This window comes from Balaenoptera ricei, chromosome 15 (assembly GCF_028023285.1).
Source record: "Balaenoptera ricei isolate mBalRic1 chromosome 15, mBalRic1.hap2, whole genome shotgun sequence".
Taxonomy (NCBI): Eukaryota; Metazoa; Chordata; class Mammalia; order Artiodactyla; family Balaenopteridae; genus Balaenoptera; species Balaenoptera ricei.
Genome location: NC_082653.1, coordinates 36,857,244 through 36,873,570, shown reverse-complemented (window position 1 = coordinate 36,873,570; position 16,327 = coordinate 36,857,244). Strand labels below are relative to the sequence as shown.

The following is a 16,327-nucleotide window of genomic DNA, read 5'->3' as shown; positions in this document are numbered from 1 at the left end:
CATGCATTATTAATGAACTTTTAACAGCTAAATTTCTCACTTTTAAACCAGAAAGGGCTGTATTATGGTACAATCTTTTTTGATTTTGTGTTCAATGTGGATTTAGTTTTCATGCTCAGTTTGGCTCTCTGTAGAATTGAGGCTGAAGACTGAAAAAACTATGCTGTGGTTAAGGGTCACGAGCCACAGAAATGTGACCATTCACAGGCAGTTGCCTTGTGGGATGCTCTGGTTGTCTTAATTCGATGTTTGGAAGGCTGTGCTGCTTTTGTTTAGGTGTGGGGGATGGCATTGGTTAAACAGGTGAGTTTTGAAGCCGTGCTAGCCAGCTTTGAACCCCTGCCACATTTTAGCTGCATGACCTTGGGGAAGTAAGTCACCCTCTTTGGGATTCAGTTTCATCATTTGTAAAATAGGGATAATAGTAATAATATTTATTCTTAGGAGCACCTGGCTTTGTGGTGAGGGTTACATGAGCTTACGCTTGGAACGTTGCTCAGCACATAATATATATTCAATAAATATTAGCTGTCATTATGTTTGTGGTAGTGGTGGTTCTTGATACCTCTCTGGCTGCGTGGCAGAGTCCAATGTAGCGGGTATGACTATCAAGAATGGAAGCAGAGTTTTTCATTTTGTCTAATTTATGTAGAAACATTTCTTGAAGAAAATAAATGTGCTAGATTTGGAGATATTTCTCCAAAAAGGAAAGACTGATTGTCTAGGAACTAGAGTGCCTGAAAAAAAGGTGCTAAGGAGTTGTTAGAGCCCAATTACAAATGGACAGGCCGAGATGAGGAAAGTCACATGCAAATCAGAGCTGTCACAGCAAACGAAGTACTAAATACAGTACCTAAAGAGGTTCTCCCTTTAGTTAGAAAAGAAATAGTAGTGAAACAGAATACGTTCTTGTCTCTTCAGTTGGCCCTCAGAAGTGGTAGAAAAACTATATGCCAGATGATTACATTATTCACTGGATGATTGTTTCCTAATGAAACAGAGTAATGAGCTGGTAAATGTAGTATGGATTTCCTGAGGGCAAACTAGAAATACAGATAGTTATAATTTGGTTACTTCAAAATAAGGTCTTTCTCCACGTATACATTAACAAATGATCACATTGAACTACTTTGAAATGCCTCAAGCTGAAACTTGGTCACTACCTAATTGGTTCTTTAAGGTTTAGTAAATCCTTTAAGAATTAGTGAATTGAAGCATGTGTTACAAATTAGCTGGACAAAGGGAATCAGTCACCTGGGAAAGATTTTTGATAGGCAGGAGGATAAAAAAGGATCTAAGGAACTTGTGAGCCAAATTAGGATAGGTGTTGTAGGCTTTTAGTTGAGAAAACTGGCTTCGGTGTTTGAATGAAACAAAGGGCTTCCCAAATGCTCTTTTGAGCAGTGATGGTCACTACTACATAGTCTTCAGACATTAATTCCAGGGACTAGAATTTTAGTTTCTTGAATTTTGATTCAGTATAGATGAGAATCTTTCATGTTGAGGCTCTTTAGATTGAATAACTATATGATAAACTAACATGCATGTGTCTGATGTAGATGTGTCTTACTCTGATCCTTTGTCATAAAATGAGTACAAGAGTTAAGTCAAAATTACCTGTTCTTTGTGTAGCTCAGCAAAAAGTGCAGGCTATTTTGAAATAGGAAAATATTTACAAATACTAACAAACAGGGGAAACCAACGAAAACAGGAAGGAGGGAGAATTTGGTGGTCTGAGTTCTATGTAAGTTCAAAGTGGCAGAATAGAATTTTTTAAATTTATTTAGCTTTCTCTACACCAGCTCCAGCGTGTACAGAACTGGCCATTTTAGGGTGGCAAAACAGACTATAAATCTGCACACAATAGAAGAAGCGAACGAAGGAGGATTATAAAAGTGGTCCCCTGAAATAGACACACCTGTTATACAAGGAAATGGGTTTCACTGCATTGTAAAAAGAGGAGTCCTTAATTTAAATCCTACCATGGCATGAAAATAGATTCTACAAGTCCAATGGATCTTTTTAATGTTAATGAGATTTAAATGAATGAATTCCATTATATACAGATGAACACATGCCACTTAATATATAGCATAATTGAGGAACACCATTAGTAACATCAAATAATCTTAAATCTGATGAACAATGACTAAACATGCCCTATTTGGGGAAAAGACTCCCTATTGAATGTGCTGAATACTTACGAATCCACGTGGTTCTCAAATGAAAGCAGAATTGGAAAAGGTGAAGTCTTAAATGCACACTCAGCAATGGCTTCTATCACTTCCTAAAAATGAGAACACCTATATTCAATAAGCCAGAATTTTAATGTGTATAGTTTTTTCTTTTGGGTTCCACCCTTTAATATCACTGTCTTTTTTATTCATAGAATTTTATCAAATGGCCTAAAATGGCTAGAAGCAGTTTTCAGGCTGCTGGATTATAAATTTTCTTACTCTTGACTTAGGAAGAAAATAGAAAGAAAACTGGATTTGAGTGGAGGGGGAGTCATAACTGTGAGGGTAAATGGTTCTCCTCTTTGGTAATTATATCTACTTTTTTTTTTTTAAATAATGAAAGAAATCAGATCACATTATAAAAATTTTGAACAAGAGAAGGCAACATTTTTCACCCATAAATTCACCCTTTGAATCAAACCACTGCTGGCATTTGGTTATATTTATTTCTAGTTTGTTTTTTGTATATCTGTATAACTTAGTTTTAATTACAGTAAATACTCTATTTGTATTTTTAAACATCGTTAAGAGATATAATTCACCCATTTAAAGTGTACAGCTAAATGGTTTTTAATATTCACAGGGTTGTGCAACCATCACCGCAGTCTAAGTTAGGACATTTTTATCACCCCCCCAAAAAGCCATGTCCCCTTTAACAGTCACTCGCCATTTCCCCAACCCCACCCCACAGACTCAGACCTAGGCAACCACTAATCTACTTTCTGTCTCCATAGATTTGCTTACTCCTAACATTTCAAGTAAATGGAATCATACAATATGTGGCCTTTTACGTCTGGCATCTTTCATTGAGCCTGCTTTCAGGGTTCATCCATGCTGTAACATGTATCAGTACTTCATTCCTCAATCTGTATTTAGAAAAAATGTATACGTCATAGTTTTAGTATCTGTATAAAATCCTAGGGAGTGGCAGTATCATAATTGATTTAACCATTACCCAATTGTTGGACAGACATATTTTAAGAGCTATCTTTCAAATAATTCTCCAAAGAACCTCTTCATTTTTTCCCCTGATATTTTGAATTATTTTCAGGGAATGAATTCTTAGAAGGGGAATTATTAAATTAAAGAATAGGAATATTTTTACAGTCTCCTGTGTTTCTCCAAATTACTTTTCATCTTAGATTGCCTAGAGTAATATATGAAGGGCCAGATTTCAATGCGTATTCACCAGCTTTGGGCATTAGTGTTTCAAAATGTTTTCCTTACTGAACTGGTATTAAAGGATGATCTCATTTATTTTTAATTTATATCAATGCCAATACTTCTGTGGCTTCACATCATTTTTTTTTTTTTTTTTTTTTTTTTAGTTACATGTATTCTTTACATCTTCTCTCAAGTAGGAATTTTCACTCTGATCGCTTATGCCTGAGGCTTTTCCATTATCTTCTCTACTTTCCTTACACAATTCATAGTTTGCTTTCTATCCATGCCAGAAAGCTATTTCTCTGGCCCCAGAGTATAAATAAGGCTTTCTAATTCTGTACTACATTTGCATATATCCTCTAAGAAGGATTTGCCTGCATGGAGCAAAAGAATCACTCACTGTTTCTTAAAAGTGAATCCACAGATTGCCTTTCATACATTATGATAGTTGATACCATCAAAAATAAGTACACTATAAAGAGTAAGCAATGCCCAGATTTTAAACTCTTTATTTGATTTTTTTGAGTACAGGCTTTGGAGTCCAACAGGCTTGTGTTTGAATCCTTCTTCTTATCCTTACAAGCTGTGTGACCTTGAGAAAAATAACTTAATGCCTATGTGCTCTTGGCTTGCTGGCCTGTAAAGTAGGAGTGATAAGCTTCATTCCACAAGCCTGTTGCAAGGATGCAGCGAGAGGAGGTAAAGGACACAGCTCATGATGGGCAGATATTCTCAAAACAACTAAGGTTACTCAGCTTGCTGGTGCCCCCCTCCCCATTCACCCTAAACCCAACTAATACAAACAAGAGCTGCCATTAAATGAGCATTTGCATTCCAGACACAGATCTTATCTCCTGCTATAAACATTCCCTAAGGAAAATATTATCTGTCATTTCACAGATTATAAAATGGAAACTCAGAGATATTAACCAATTTGCCCAAGGTCACAGAGAGGAGAGTCCAGGAAACCCCAGGAAAGTTTGTCTGACTCTAGAGTTTATTCTCTTAACCATTTCAGTAACTCCCATGCAGCTAATGACCTTAACCAACTAAGATCAAAGCCCTCAAAAGAATTGCACAGCACTATTCACAGTAGCCAAAACATGGAAACAACCTAAATGTCCATCATCAGATGAATGGATAAAGAAGGTGTGGTATATATATACAATGGGATACTACTCAGCCATAAAAAAAGAAAAAAAATAATGCCATTTGCAGGAACATAGGATGCAACTAGAGATTATCATACTAAGTAAGTCAGAAAGAGAAAGACAAATACCATATGATATCACTTACATGTGGAATCTAAAATATGGCACAAATGAACCTACCTACAAAACAGAAACACACTCACAGACATAGAGAATAGACTTGTGGTTGACAAGGGAGAGGTGGGTGGGGGAGGGATGGATTGGAGTTTGGGATTAGCAGATACAAACTATTATATATAGACAATGGATAAACAATAAGGTCCTACTGTATAGCACAAGGAATCTTATCCAATCTCCTGGGATAAACCCTAATGGAAAAGAATATTAAAAAAAATGTATATATGTATAAAACTGAGTCACTTTGCTGTACAGCAGAGATTGGCACAACATTTTACATCAATTCTACTTTGATAAAAAAAAAAAAAAAGAATAGCAAATAGATACCTAAAGGAAGTGGGTAGTAAGAATGGGGAGAAAAGGGGGGCTAGATTTTGTTTATTTCCTAAATTTGGCCCTGTTTTATTTGCTACTGGCAAAACACATGAGAGCCATTCTTGATTCCTCTTATTATAACATCTTTCAATTCATCCGTAATCCTGTCCAAAATATATTCAGAATATAACCACATAGCAGCACCTCCACCTCTATCATCCCGACCCAAAAACCCTTGCCGTAACTGCTGGGATAGATTTTGTCGTCATTCCCACATATTCACTACCCTTCCTGTGAGATCTGTTGACCATAGGCATGGCCCTGTGTTTTGTTTTGGTTGCTGAAATGCATGTGAAAATGGCACATGGTTCTGTTGAGCAGAGTCTTCAAGAGCCATCTTGGGTTCTGCCACCTTTCTTTCCCCACTGCTGTGGGCCTGGTGATATCACAGATTGGGGCTATTCTTTCTGTATGGATTGCAGACAATATTGATGGCAGCAAGAGCCAACATCTAACCTGAGCAAGAAATAAACCTGTGTGGTTCTAAACCACTGAGATTCTGGAGTTTCTAGTTTTTGCAGCAAAACCTAGTGGAGGCTGACTAATAAAGCTTTTAGCTGCTTCTATGTTTGCCTCCTGTACTGCCTACCACAGCCAGAGTGATTGCTCCTAAACATGAGTCAGATGATTTCGATTTCATTCCTTTGGAGTAAACTTTCCATGGCCTCCAATTTCACAGAGTGAAATCCAAGTTCTTTATCAGATCCTGCACCTGCCATCTCACTAAATACATCTTCTTTTCCATTGCTCACACTGCTACAGTCCACTGACCTTCTTGCTTTCCCTCCAATAGACCAAGTATTACTTCATCTCTTTGTTCATCTCTCATTTCTTTGTTTATCCTTGTTACTTCTTTCAGGAATACTCTTATCTGACAGCAAGGCTTACTTCCTTAATTTTGAGGGGTGGTGATCTCTGCTTAAATGCCACATTACCAGGGTCTTCTCCAACCATCCTGCTGAAAATAGCATACCTCTAGCCCTTCTTTGCCTTCAATACTGATTAACGTTGTCTTAAAGGTTTATTTCCACATGCCATGTGGTGTGTTTATTTTGGTCTATTTCTCCACACTAGAATGTAAGCTTTTTGAGGGTAAGCACTCAGTTTTCTCCATTGCTCTGCCCCTAGGATGTAGAAACTACTATGGAGCATTCTAGATGCTCACTAAATATTTCCAAATGAATAAATGGACTCTTAAAATCATTAATAGAAGAGACACAATCTGCCTACTTGTGTTCCCATTTAATTCTCTACTGACTCTTTCAGAGGACAGCACATTTTTTTTCCATAAAGGGCCAGGTGGTGAGTATTTTAGGCTTTGTGGGCTATATGGTTTCTGTGGCAAATATTCAACTCTGCCTTTGTAGTGCCCAAGTGGCCACAGATAATATGTAAACATGTGGATGTGCCTATGTTCCAACAAAACTGAATTTACGAAAGCAAGTGACAGGCTGAATGTGGGCTGCAGAAGATAGTTTGTCAGCCCCTGGACTGGTCTGATCCTTGGCCTAAGCAAATCTTAAAATTTGACTGTAACCAAAGGTAAATGTAATTTTGTATTATAGAAATTTGAATGTTGATTCCATACTCAATAGCCCGTTAATTTTAATAATTTCTTGGACAAAATTTCCAATCAAGATCAAGCCTTAAATTTAAAAGTCTTTCAAATGATAGTGTAATTAGTCTTTGACAACTTTGGCTATATGCAAACTGCTCCAGTTGCTTTTAATAATGAACGTTGATCGTAGACCTGCCCCATCACCGTTTGGGACAGTGAGAGTCAGGCCTGAAGGTGAGTGAAAACCCAAGGGCCTATCTCTCTTTATATTTAGCCAATGAAACGTCCATGTTTTTCTGGGCCTCCTCTTACAGACACCTGTAGAAAGTTCGTGCCCCTACCTGTCTTCCTAACTCTCTGGGTGGGGATCTCTCTTCCCACAGCAGGGATGCTGGTGTGCCCTGAACTGCCACTGGGTTCTGTGGTTCCTAGACTTTCTTGACTGATGTATCCTATTTCTTCCCTTTTCCTACCTCTGACATTGTACATGTTTGGTCTTGTGCACTTGACCAAGGACCTTATGTTTGCAATGGAGCCTCCAAGCTCACTGGTTACACTCTTCCCAGCTCCCACTGGGCCTCTTACCAAGGCTGGGCTGTGTTTTCACTTGCCACATGGTTTGGGCTTCTGGTCTCTTCCTAGAGGTAAAGTGGATGCCAGGAGTTGCATCTGGGTGTCACCCACATCCTCTACCATGGCAGCTTTACAAATGACTTCATTCAACTCCCTGACCTCACCCTGACTTAACAACTCCTTGCATATATAATACCCTACCATTATATTTCTAGAAGGAAAGCTAAAGTGTGGCTTTAAATTTTTCAATTATAATATCAGTAGCTAACATTTATAGAGTACTCACTGCATGCCATACATTGCTCTAAGCCATGTCTGTATATTAAGTAAGCTCACCGAATGCTTAGAACAACAGCATTCAGCGACCCTACTTAATATGCAGACATGGCTTAGAACAAGAGGCTCGGCCTGTAAGGGAGCTTCTCCTGGCCTTGCAGCCAGTCAGTGCTGGTACTGGAACCCTGGCAGTCAGCTCCAGAGCTGCATTCTAAACTTCTATGGTCTCCCTTCTCTCTTTCCTTCCCAGCCTCTCCCTCCTCCCTCTCCCTATCTCTACCACAACTCTAGTCACCAGCTTAGGAAAGCTTTTGGAACCTTTAAAGAAAACATTTACTGAATTTCATCTAACAGTTTTAGTTGGGAGCACCTGAAAACTCTGGAAGTTCCCTTTTGGTTTTTCATACCTTTCTAATACTTTGCATGGGGCACCTGATCACTGAGGATGAGAAGGCTAGTCTAGGTTTTAAGTTTGGTTCTTTCACATAAGCTGTCCTTAGTGGACAATGGATTTGAAAGTACCTTACTGCTCGACTGCTCCTCATTAAGCCAAAATCATTTTTTCAGAGACCTCTAACACTGGATCCAATAATCTATAAACCATATGGCTCAGTTACTAACCTCCAGGGGGAAAATCTGCCCTTGAAATCTCTTATCCTTGACAGACAACAGCAGAGTGTATTTGGATATCCATTTTATGTGAGCATGTATGTGGCAGTTAAATTGCATCCTAAATTATTACTCTCTCAGAGAATGACACTTTATTTTCGGAAACGCTCCATTTAACCACATACTCAAATTTAATACATTTTAATTATATATTTTATCACTTTACTCAGTTTTCCATCTTATGCAATTGCTGGTTACAAAGGAGCTGCCTGAGGGGTGAGAAAAAGGAGCAGCTCGGGGATGGAAAAGGTAGGTGGGGATCGGTGTGGGGAGGAGGAGATTGAGTGGGAGCAGAGAGGATGCAGACCACGTGCCGAATTGCTATATGTCATGACCATCACCATCGGAAAGGCTCAGGCAATGAGGCAAAGAAAGTGAAGAGCCGATATATGGGATATATAATAAATAAATCCAGAGTGCAAAATAAAAAGTCTTCCATAAAGAGGCTGAATTACAGCATGTCTGCTTTCCCAGAACACAACTTTTTATTTTGGCCCAACAATAAACAGGCAGTAAATGCCAACAGGAACTTTTGCTTTTGGGGATTTATCATAGATCGCATGGAAGCTTTCCAGATTACATAGACTCAGAGAAGATAAACTGTGTGACATAAAAATGATGAACTTTTGCAATTGGTTTATTTTGCTGCTACAATACACGCTGTGGCTATAGAATATAGTCTAATTACACCGTGAAGATCAGGTCCAAATCTATAGGATAGCCCAAACTGGCAAACATTGGGAGAATCTTTTCACCGCCTACTGATGTATGGAATTTCACAGCAAAACCGGAGAAAGACAAAATTCATTTATCTGATGCACAGAGGCAAGAAAGACTAAAAATGAAGGCTATACTATAATTTGTCTATTTTCCTGGGGATGGAAAAAGTCATTAAAAATTTATTGAGCACCTACTATATGTCAGATCCTTTTTAAAGTGCTTGGAACAAAACAAAGATCCCTGTCTTTTGTGGAGCTCAATGTTCTTACTGACAGAAGGACACAGACAATAAAGAAGGAACATAATAACTGAGTAAATTAAGCAGAGTAGTAGAATGTGATAAGTGCCTCTTGGTAAATAGAAGGAATAAAGTGGTGGGGAGCCTATCAGGAGTGTGGGAGTACTGGTTACAGTATTAAATATGTCCCAGGAGGCCTCCTTGAGAAGGTGGCATTTGAGAAATGCTCCGAGGAGGTAAGAGGTGAGCCATGCAGATACCTGGGGGAAGAGTGTTTCAGGCAGAGGGGCAACCTTGCAAAGGCTGTGAGGCAGGACCTGCCTATCATGGTCAGGGTACAGCACAGAGCCCAGCCATGTGAGTGAGGGGGAAAGGGGTGATGCGGGGAAGAGAGATCACATAGAGCTTTGTCCCCCATTTCTCTTCTCATCCTTTCTTACAAAGTCATTTTACACAGTAGTTTCTGGAAAAGCAGACTGCCTGCTGATAATCAGGCAGAAAGGGCTGGGACTTGGGTGAGGCAAGTGAGGCACGTAAGTGCAAAATTTAAAGAGACACTCAATCTCAGGTGCCAAGTCCGCATTTATATGTCAGTGAGAATAAGCACCTCCTTAAATTTTGCATGATAGATGCTTCACTTGCCTCACTCTAGTCCTAGTCCTGATGCAGAGAATTCCTGCTCTGTGTATTTGTCCACAAAACAGGCTGGCATTTCTACTCCTCACACTCATTCCCACCCACCACCACCACCCCCCCCACACACACCCACATCTCTGCCAGAATTATCTATCCTGCAAGTGCACAATAGCAGGAAGCAAAGCTGCACCAACCAACCACCAGGATGACGAGTTTCCTGCTCTTTTTTGGCTGCCCCTCCACCCCCAATTCCAGCAGGCAGAGAGAGGAAGCAGAATTCTGGGCTAGATTTAGTCTTTCAGTTCCTAAATCTGTCAGCAAGTGTGTGTATGTGGTGGGAAGTTGTGCTTCCGGAGCCCAGGAATAGATGCTCAATCGGCCCATGACTCTGGGATCACAGATGTGATTGAAGGACCACTTGTACGGTCGAGTGCACAGGGAGAGTCACTCTAAGCTGACTTGATGGCCAAGGCCAAGAAGCCAATGCTTCACACAAAATAAACATGCCTTAGAATGTGCTTGGAATGTGCTTTATCTTCCCTCCCCACAGTCTCCCCTTCCCCCAAAGTAAATCAAAGAACCTCGAGGATTATAAATGTTTAAGAAAATATAATTGCTCCTCACAGGGACTCTTGAGGGGTTGGTGGGCGGGGGTGTGGGTGGCCCTCCTGGCAGCGGGTGTGTGCACAAGGCCATCGGTCCCCTAGCTCAGCAACGGCTCCATCAGGATGTGCTGTCTCCCTTTCCAGGACCCTGTCCATCCATCAACAGACAGATGAGCACAAATTGCATCCACTCCACACAAGGGTCGCATGTCCCCCACTTTTTCAAAAGAGCCCAACAGGTTAGGCCTGGTATCTTAGCTGACGAGGGATCATGGCAGGAGCTGGGAAGGTGGGGGACTATGGAAATGGAAAAGAAACCCATTGATTTTCCATTAAAGAAAAACCAAATAACATTAAGAGTGCTCAACTTCAGAAGCAGATACAAAGATTTTGATCAGAATTAAGGTCAACCCCATATTAAACTTTGTTGAAAAATTTAATGAAGGGTGCTATTTTTCACTAATTACTATGTAATAGCCTAAGTTTCAGAAATCATGAAAAGTCAACTTCACAACATAGTAAATATATTTTAAGGTGCTAATATTCCTTCTGAACACATTTTTATTGCTGTCAAGTATAGTACCTTTGATGAGGAAATTCAATTGTCTAAACTGAAACCTGGCTGTCCCTTGAAAATCTTGCCTCTTTTTGCTGCCCTCTCAAAAGACAGATGTTTATTTTATCACATTCCAAGTGCTCCAGGGCTAAAAGCTGGATATTGGAAATTTTTTTGCTCCCAATGCTACTTCTGAAATATTACCTTTCGATCTTCTTATCTTAAAACCAAACCAAACCAAACCCAGTTTTCATGCAGCAGCCAAACCAGCTTTTACCACTTCTTCACTTCTGCCATCTACTGAATGTCACCTCATTCAGCAAAGACTTTGGCAAGTGGCTCACTTTTTCTTCATCCAAAGCTTTGTCACCAGTCTTGGTGATGTTAACATCTAACTCATCCAATATTCTGGCCTCTCAGCACTCCGACCTCCTCATTTTCAATGGCCTTGTCCCCATTCCACCTTACCTACCACCCACTTGAGCTCTGTTTCCTTGGTTACTTAAGGTAAGAGTTAGTGACCCAGAGCCAGTTCTGCCCTGAGACCCAAGTAACCCAGGTAATGGAACTCATGCCTTGGGACCCTGTGCTCTAGAGTTATCCTCTGGCCCTTCTTTTCTGATCCCTTCCAAAGAGATGAGAAGCCTGAGTCAGTCAAGAGAACATGTCCCCAAAAGCCCACATATCCTCTTTCTAGATCTCTCTCTAGTTACCTAGGACCCCAGATTTCCCCAGCCCAAATGACCCCAAGCTTCTGTGGATGGCTCTTTGCAGGGGATGTGAATAGAATCTGGATATTTGGGCTTGGGTGTCCATATGCATGAATGCTAGGCCCTTTATGGTGTAGGATGGAAACTTGGGTGGAGAGAGAAGGGAGATGACCAAATATACCCTCATTCCTGACTAATAAGATTAGTTGATGCTTCTTTATCAATTACCACTTTAGTCTTGCCTCCTAGATAGGATTTATCAAGATACCCAATCGTAGGATTATTTCTGCTTACTGACAGCATCCAACCTATAGCAAAACCCTGTCTCCTTGAACCCTCACCCAAATCACCTAATACAGGCCAAATCCTGTAAATCCTCTCTAATACAATTTTACTGACAAACACAGTTCCCCATGACATGTGTACTCCCTTGTTGCATAAGCTGGTAAAGACAACTTTGATCACTGGTGTATTCCTAGGGGTCTTTGACTGATAGGTATCAATGTGTCAAAAGCTGGTTATAATAGTCAATCTCCTGTATTGACTATTATATAATATTCCACAGAATGGAATAGTATGTAATAATTAAATAGTGGTGATTAATATCATCATCATCATCATCAAGAAAGCAACGAAGCTAGAGAAACATGCAATAATATTGTTGAATCTCCCAAAGAACATGGAGTTCAAAAAGCACAACACAAAATAATGCATACTACAGCATGAATCCACTTAAATCAAGTTAAAACAGCGGTGAAACTACATTGTTTAGAGCTGCACATAAACTAGTACAAATCTGAAGAAAAGCAAAATAGTGATCACTATAATGGTCAGGAAAGTGGTCATCTCTGGAGGTAAGGAGGTCATTCTAATGGGAATAGCTACATGGGTGTTTCTGGGGTGCCAGTAATTTTCTACTTCTTGCTTTAGGTGGTAAATACATGAGTGTACACTTTATATCCATTGGTTAAACTGTACGAATAAGTTGTATGTGTTCTTTATGTATGTTATATTTCACAACGATAAAATGCAATAAAAAGAATGAGTGTTAAATAGACAAATAAATTGATATTTCCTTTAATAAGACAGTTTCTTTAGATTTTGGTTAGCAGTTCACCTGATGCCAGTTAATCATGGATGAATTGCTAAATTTTAGCCTCTGAAATTGCAAACATGATTAATAGCCTATGGACTTAATTGGGACCACTGGGACTTTCAACCTTAGCAGGCTTTACCCAAAAAGGTGTCAGGTCTCCCCAGCTTCCTCTCTTAGCAATATTCATTCACTCTACCTTGAAGGATATCTCCGTGGTCATGGTGAACCCATGGGTGATGACTGGCTCCTCTTCTGCGGTCCGTCCCTTCCAGCAGTCCAACTCCACACAGCGACAACCAGACAGGAGCACTTGGCGATACATCTCGACGGAGGAGTTTCCAGCCAGCTGGCCAGCTGTAAAACACCAACAAAATGAAGCTCAGACTCCCACAAAGCAAGGAAGACACTGGTGGCTTCCTAGAAAAGCTCGTCAACAATGGGAAAACAAAGAGTTCAAGACCTTGAGCAGTCCTCAGTCTTTCTTCTGCCTCAACATACCAGAAGGTAGTGGCACAATCCCAAATGGAATTGTGGCTCCCTAGCAGTGGTTTGGGGAAGAGAGAATAGAAGGAGGAGAGCATTGTAACAATAACAATAACTCATGTTTATTAACTGCTTACCATGTACCAATTATAGTTCTTTGGACTTTACGTATATTACTACATTTAATCTTCATAAAAATCTACCTGGTATAACTACTTTTACTTTTAAATGCTTATTTTCTGATAATGAAAATGGCATAGAGCATTTTATTTGCCCAAGTTTCCAAAGCTGGTAAGTGGAAGATCAGGATTATAACTTCAAAACTCAGTCTTTTAATTCTGACCCTCCCTATGAAGGGGTATTGTTGACAGGGCATTCTATTATATAAGTCAAACCTTCTGTCATGTTTGTCCAAGGCACAAATGCTTAGGATAGCTAAACATTCTCTTTGCAAAAGTGAAATAAATTTGTAGGAATAAATTTAAATTTGACAAATGAAGTATAAAACTTATAATTACAAGACACTGTTAAAGAAATTAAACAAGACCTAAGTAAATGAAAAGACATCCCATGTTCATGGAGCAGAAGACTCAAAATTGTTAAGATGGCAATACTCCCCAAATTGATTTACAAATTCAATTCCTATCAAAATCATATCTGGCTTTTTTTGGCACAAATTGACAAGCTGATCCCAAAATTCATATGGAAATTTAAAGGACTCAGAATAGCCCAAACGATCTTAAAAAATAAGGAAAAAGTTGGAAGACTCACACTTCCCAGTTTCAAAACTTAGCTACAAAGCTCCAGTGATCAAGACAGTGTGGTCATATATATGGAATCTAAAAAAAGAAAGGTTCTGATGAACCTAGGGGCAGGACAGGAATAAAGACACAGACATAAAGAATGGACTTGAGGACACAGGGAGGGGGAAGGGTAAACTGGGACGAAGTGAGAGAGTAGCACTGACATATATACACTACCAAATGTAAAATAGATAGCTAGTGGGAAGCAGTCGCATAGCACAGGGAGATCAGCTTGGTGCTTTGTGACCACCTAGAGGGGTGGGATAGGGAGGGTGGGAGGGAGAGGCAAGAGGGAGGAGATATGGGGATATATGTATATGTATAGCTGATTCACTTTGTTATAAAGCAGAAACTAACACACGATTGTAAAGCAATTATACTCCAATAAGGATGTTAAAAAAAAAAAAAAAAAAGACAGCATGATACTGGCATAAGGTTAGACACACAGATCAATGGAATAGAATTGAGAACCCAGAGAAAACCCCTCACATTTATTGACTTACAACAAGGATGCCAAAACAATTCATTGCAGAAAATCATCTTTTCAAGAAATGGTGCTGGGACAACTGGATTGCTAAATGGAAAATAATGAAGTTGGATCCCTACCACATCATATTAAAAAAAATAACTTGAAATCAATTAAGATCCTAACTGTAAGAGCTAAAATTATAAAACTCTTAGAAGAGAATGTAGAGGTAAATCTTTGTGACTTAAATTTGGCAATGGTTTCATAGATATGACACCAAAAGCACAAGTAGCAAAGGAAGAAAACAGATAAAATTTATCAAAATTAAAAACCTTTGGAAGCAGAACTGAAATCCTCTAGTAAAGTGATAAGAATTGTAATAATCAAGGCACCCAAGAAATCTGAGGGTGGAAAGAGAAGCCAAGCTATTTCTGTTTCATTTAAGAAGTCGATGGAAGGTACTAATTTTTTGATAAGTTATTATTATTATTATTTTGTCTGCATCATGTGGCTTTCAGGATCTTAGTTCCCTGACCAGGGATTGAACCTGGGCCACGGCAGTGAAAGCCCTCAGTCCTGACCACTGCACAGCCAGAGAATTCCCTTGATAAATTATTTTTAAAAGATTAATAATAAATAAGTTTTGAGACAAGCCTAACATCAAACACACAAATGGAAGTTTTTGGTTTTCCATAGTAAAGATTTTCTGTGACTTATACGCTATAAGCTTCCATGATTTTTTTTAGCAGTCATTTAAAAGATGACATATTGATGAAAACTGTCAAAATGACTTTGAAATGGACAAGATCTGTCCAGTGGAGACACACAGGACAAAGAAAATGGGATTAAACCTATTGGCTTAATTTTATTTTTATATGCATGTCACAACATCCGATATCAGCATAACAAAAGGGTAACATTTTTCGGTTCTATAGAGCCCTAGTAAATGCACTGAAAGGCTGGTTAAGTAGGTTTGCATAATCACTTTTCTTTACTGGAAAAAATAGGACATTTTAAATACACAAATGTTTGCAAAAGCAGAAATGCTGACAAAATAATCTAGAAAGTTCCTGATGCTAGATAATCAATTTGCCATTTAAAATTGCTTCAAAGTTTGTTGTAATAAAGGTCTTTGCTGCATAAAGGAAAAATGGAGAGTGGTAGTGAAGGGGAAAAGATGATCATTTATATGTTATTCCTAAACTTAAAGGAGGGCTACTTTAGCTAAAGAAGTGAAGAATTCAAACAATTATCAGGTTAATTCTTTAAAAATGCTAGCTCCTTCAGACCACTGCACAGCTATTCAAGAGTGGAGCAGATTTTCTTGTGTACTACCTAGGAAATTGTTTAAGTGTATTACTGACTATATCCAATAATGTGCAATTTCATTAATATTCTGTTAAGTGTTACTAACTTCTGTAAGGGAGTTGCCAGTAAAGAAGTTGCCAGTAAGCAAGTTGCTTCAATCTAATGAAAGATTGAAGGTAGAAAAATACCTAACCCACACTAGAGTGTTCTGTCATAAAAGATTCAAGAAGTTTCCAGAAACATTTCTTTGGATTTGCTTGCAATATATATATAGAATATATATAGAATAGAAGCAATTTGATGTACTTTTTGAATGTTGATCAGTTAATGTTTTGAAAGACATGGTAAGGCATGGGGTTAGAGATGGAAATGATTCTGAAAAACAAAAGAATGGGGGAGGAGGGTGTATATGAGTGTGTGTGTGTGTGTGTGTGTGTGTGTGTGTGTGTGTGTGTGTGTGCCTGTGTTGTGTTTATTGTCCAACATCTAAGCCCAAAAGAATTCCTCTAAGGTAAATTTGTTCATT

The 16,327-nt window shown here is 39.0% G+C and overlaps 1 protein-coding gene across 5 annotated transcripts in view; it reads right to left on the bottom strand.

The window, feature by feature from the left end:
- Positions 1-16,327, bottom strand: part of PLCB1 (phospholipase C beta 1) — a 690,926-nt gene that overhangs the window by 143,030 nt on the left and 531,569 nt on the right. For all 5 annotated transcript variants that reach the window (XM_059895827.1, XM_059895829.1, XM_059895828.1 and 2 more), the window contains 2 exons: positions 12,938-13,095; positions 2,205-2,287 (listed from right to left, as the gene is read on the bottom strand). In XM_059895827.1, the coding sequence (XP_059751810.1) occupies positions 2,205-2,287; positions 12,938-13,095 (241 nt within the window). The remainder of the gene's footprint in view (positions 1-2,204; positions 2,288-12,937; positions 13,096-16,327) is intronic.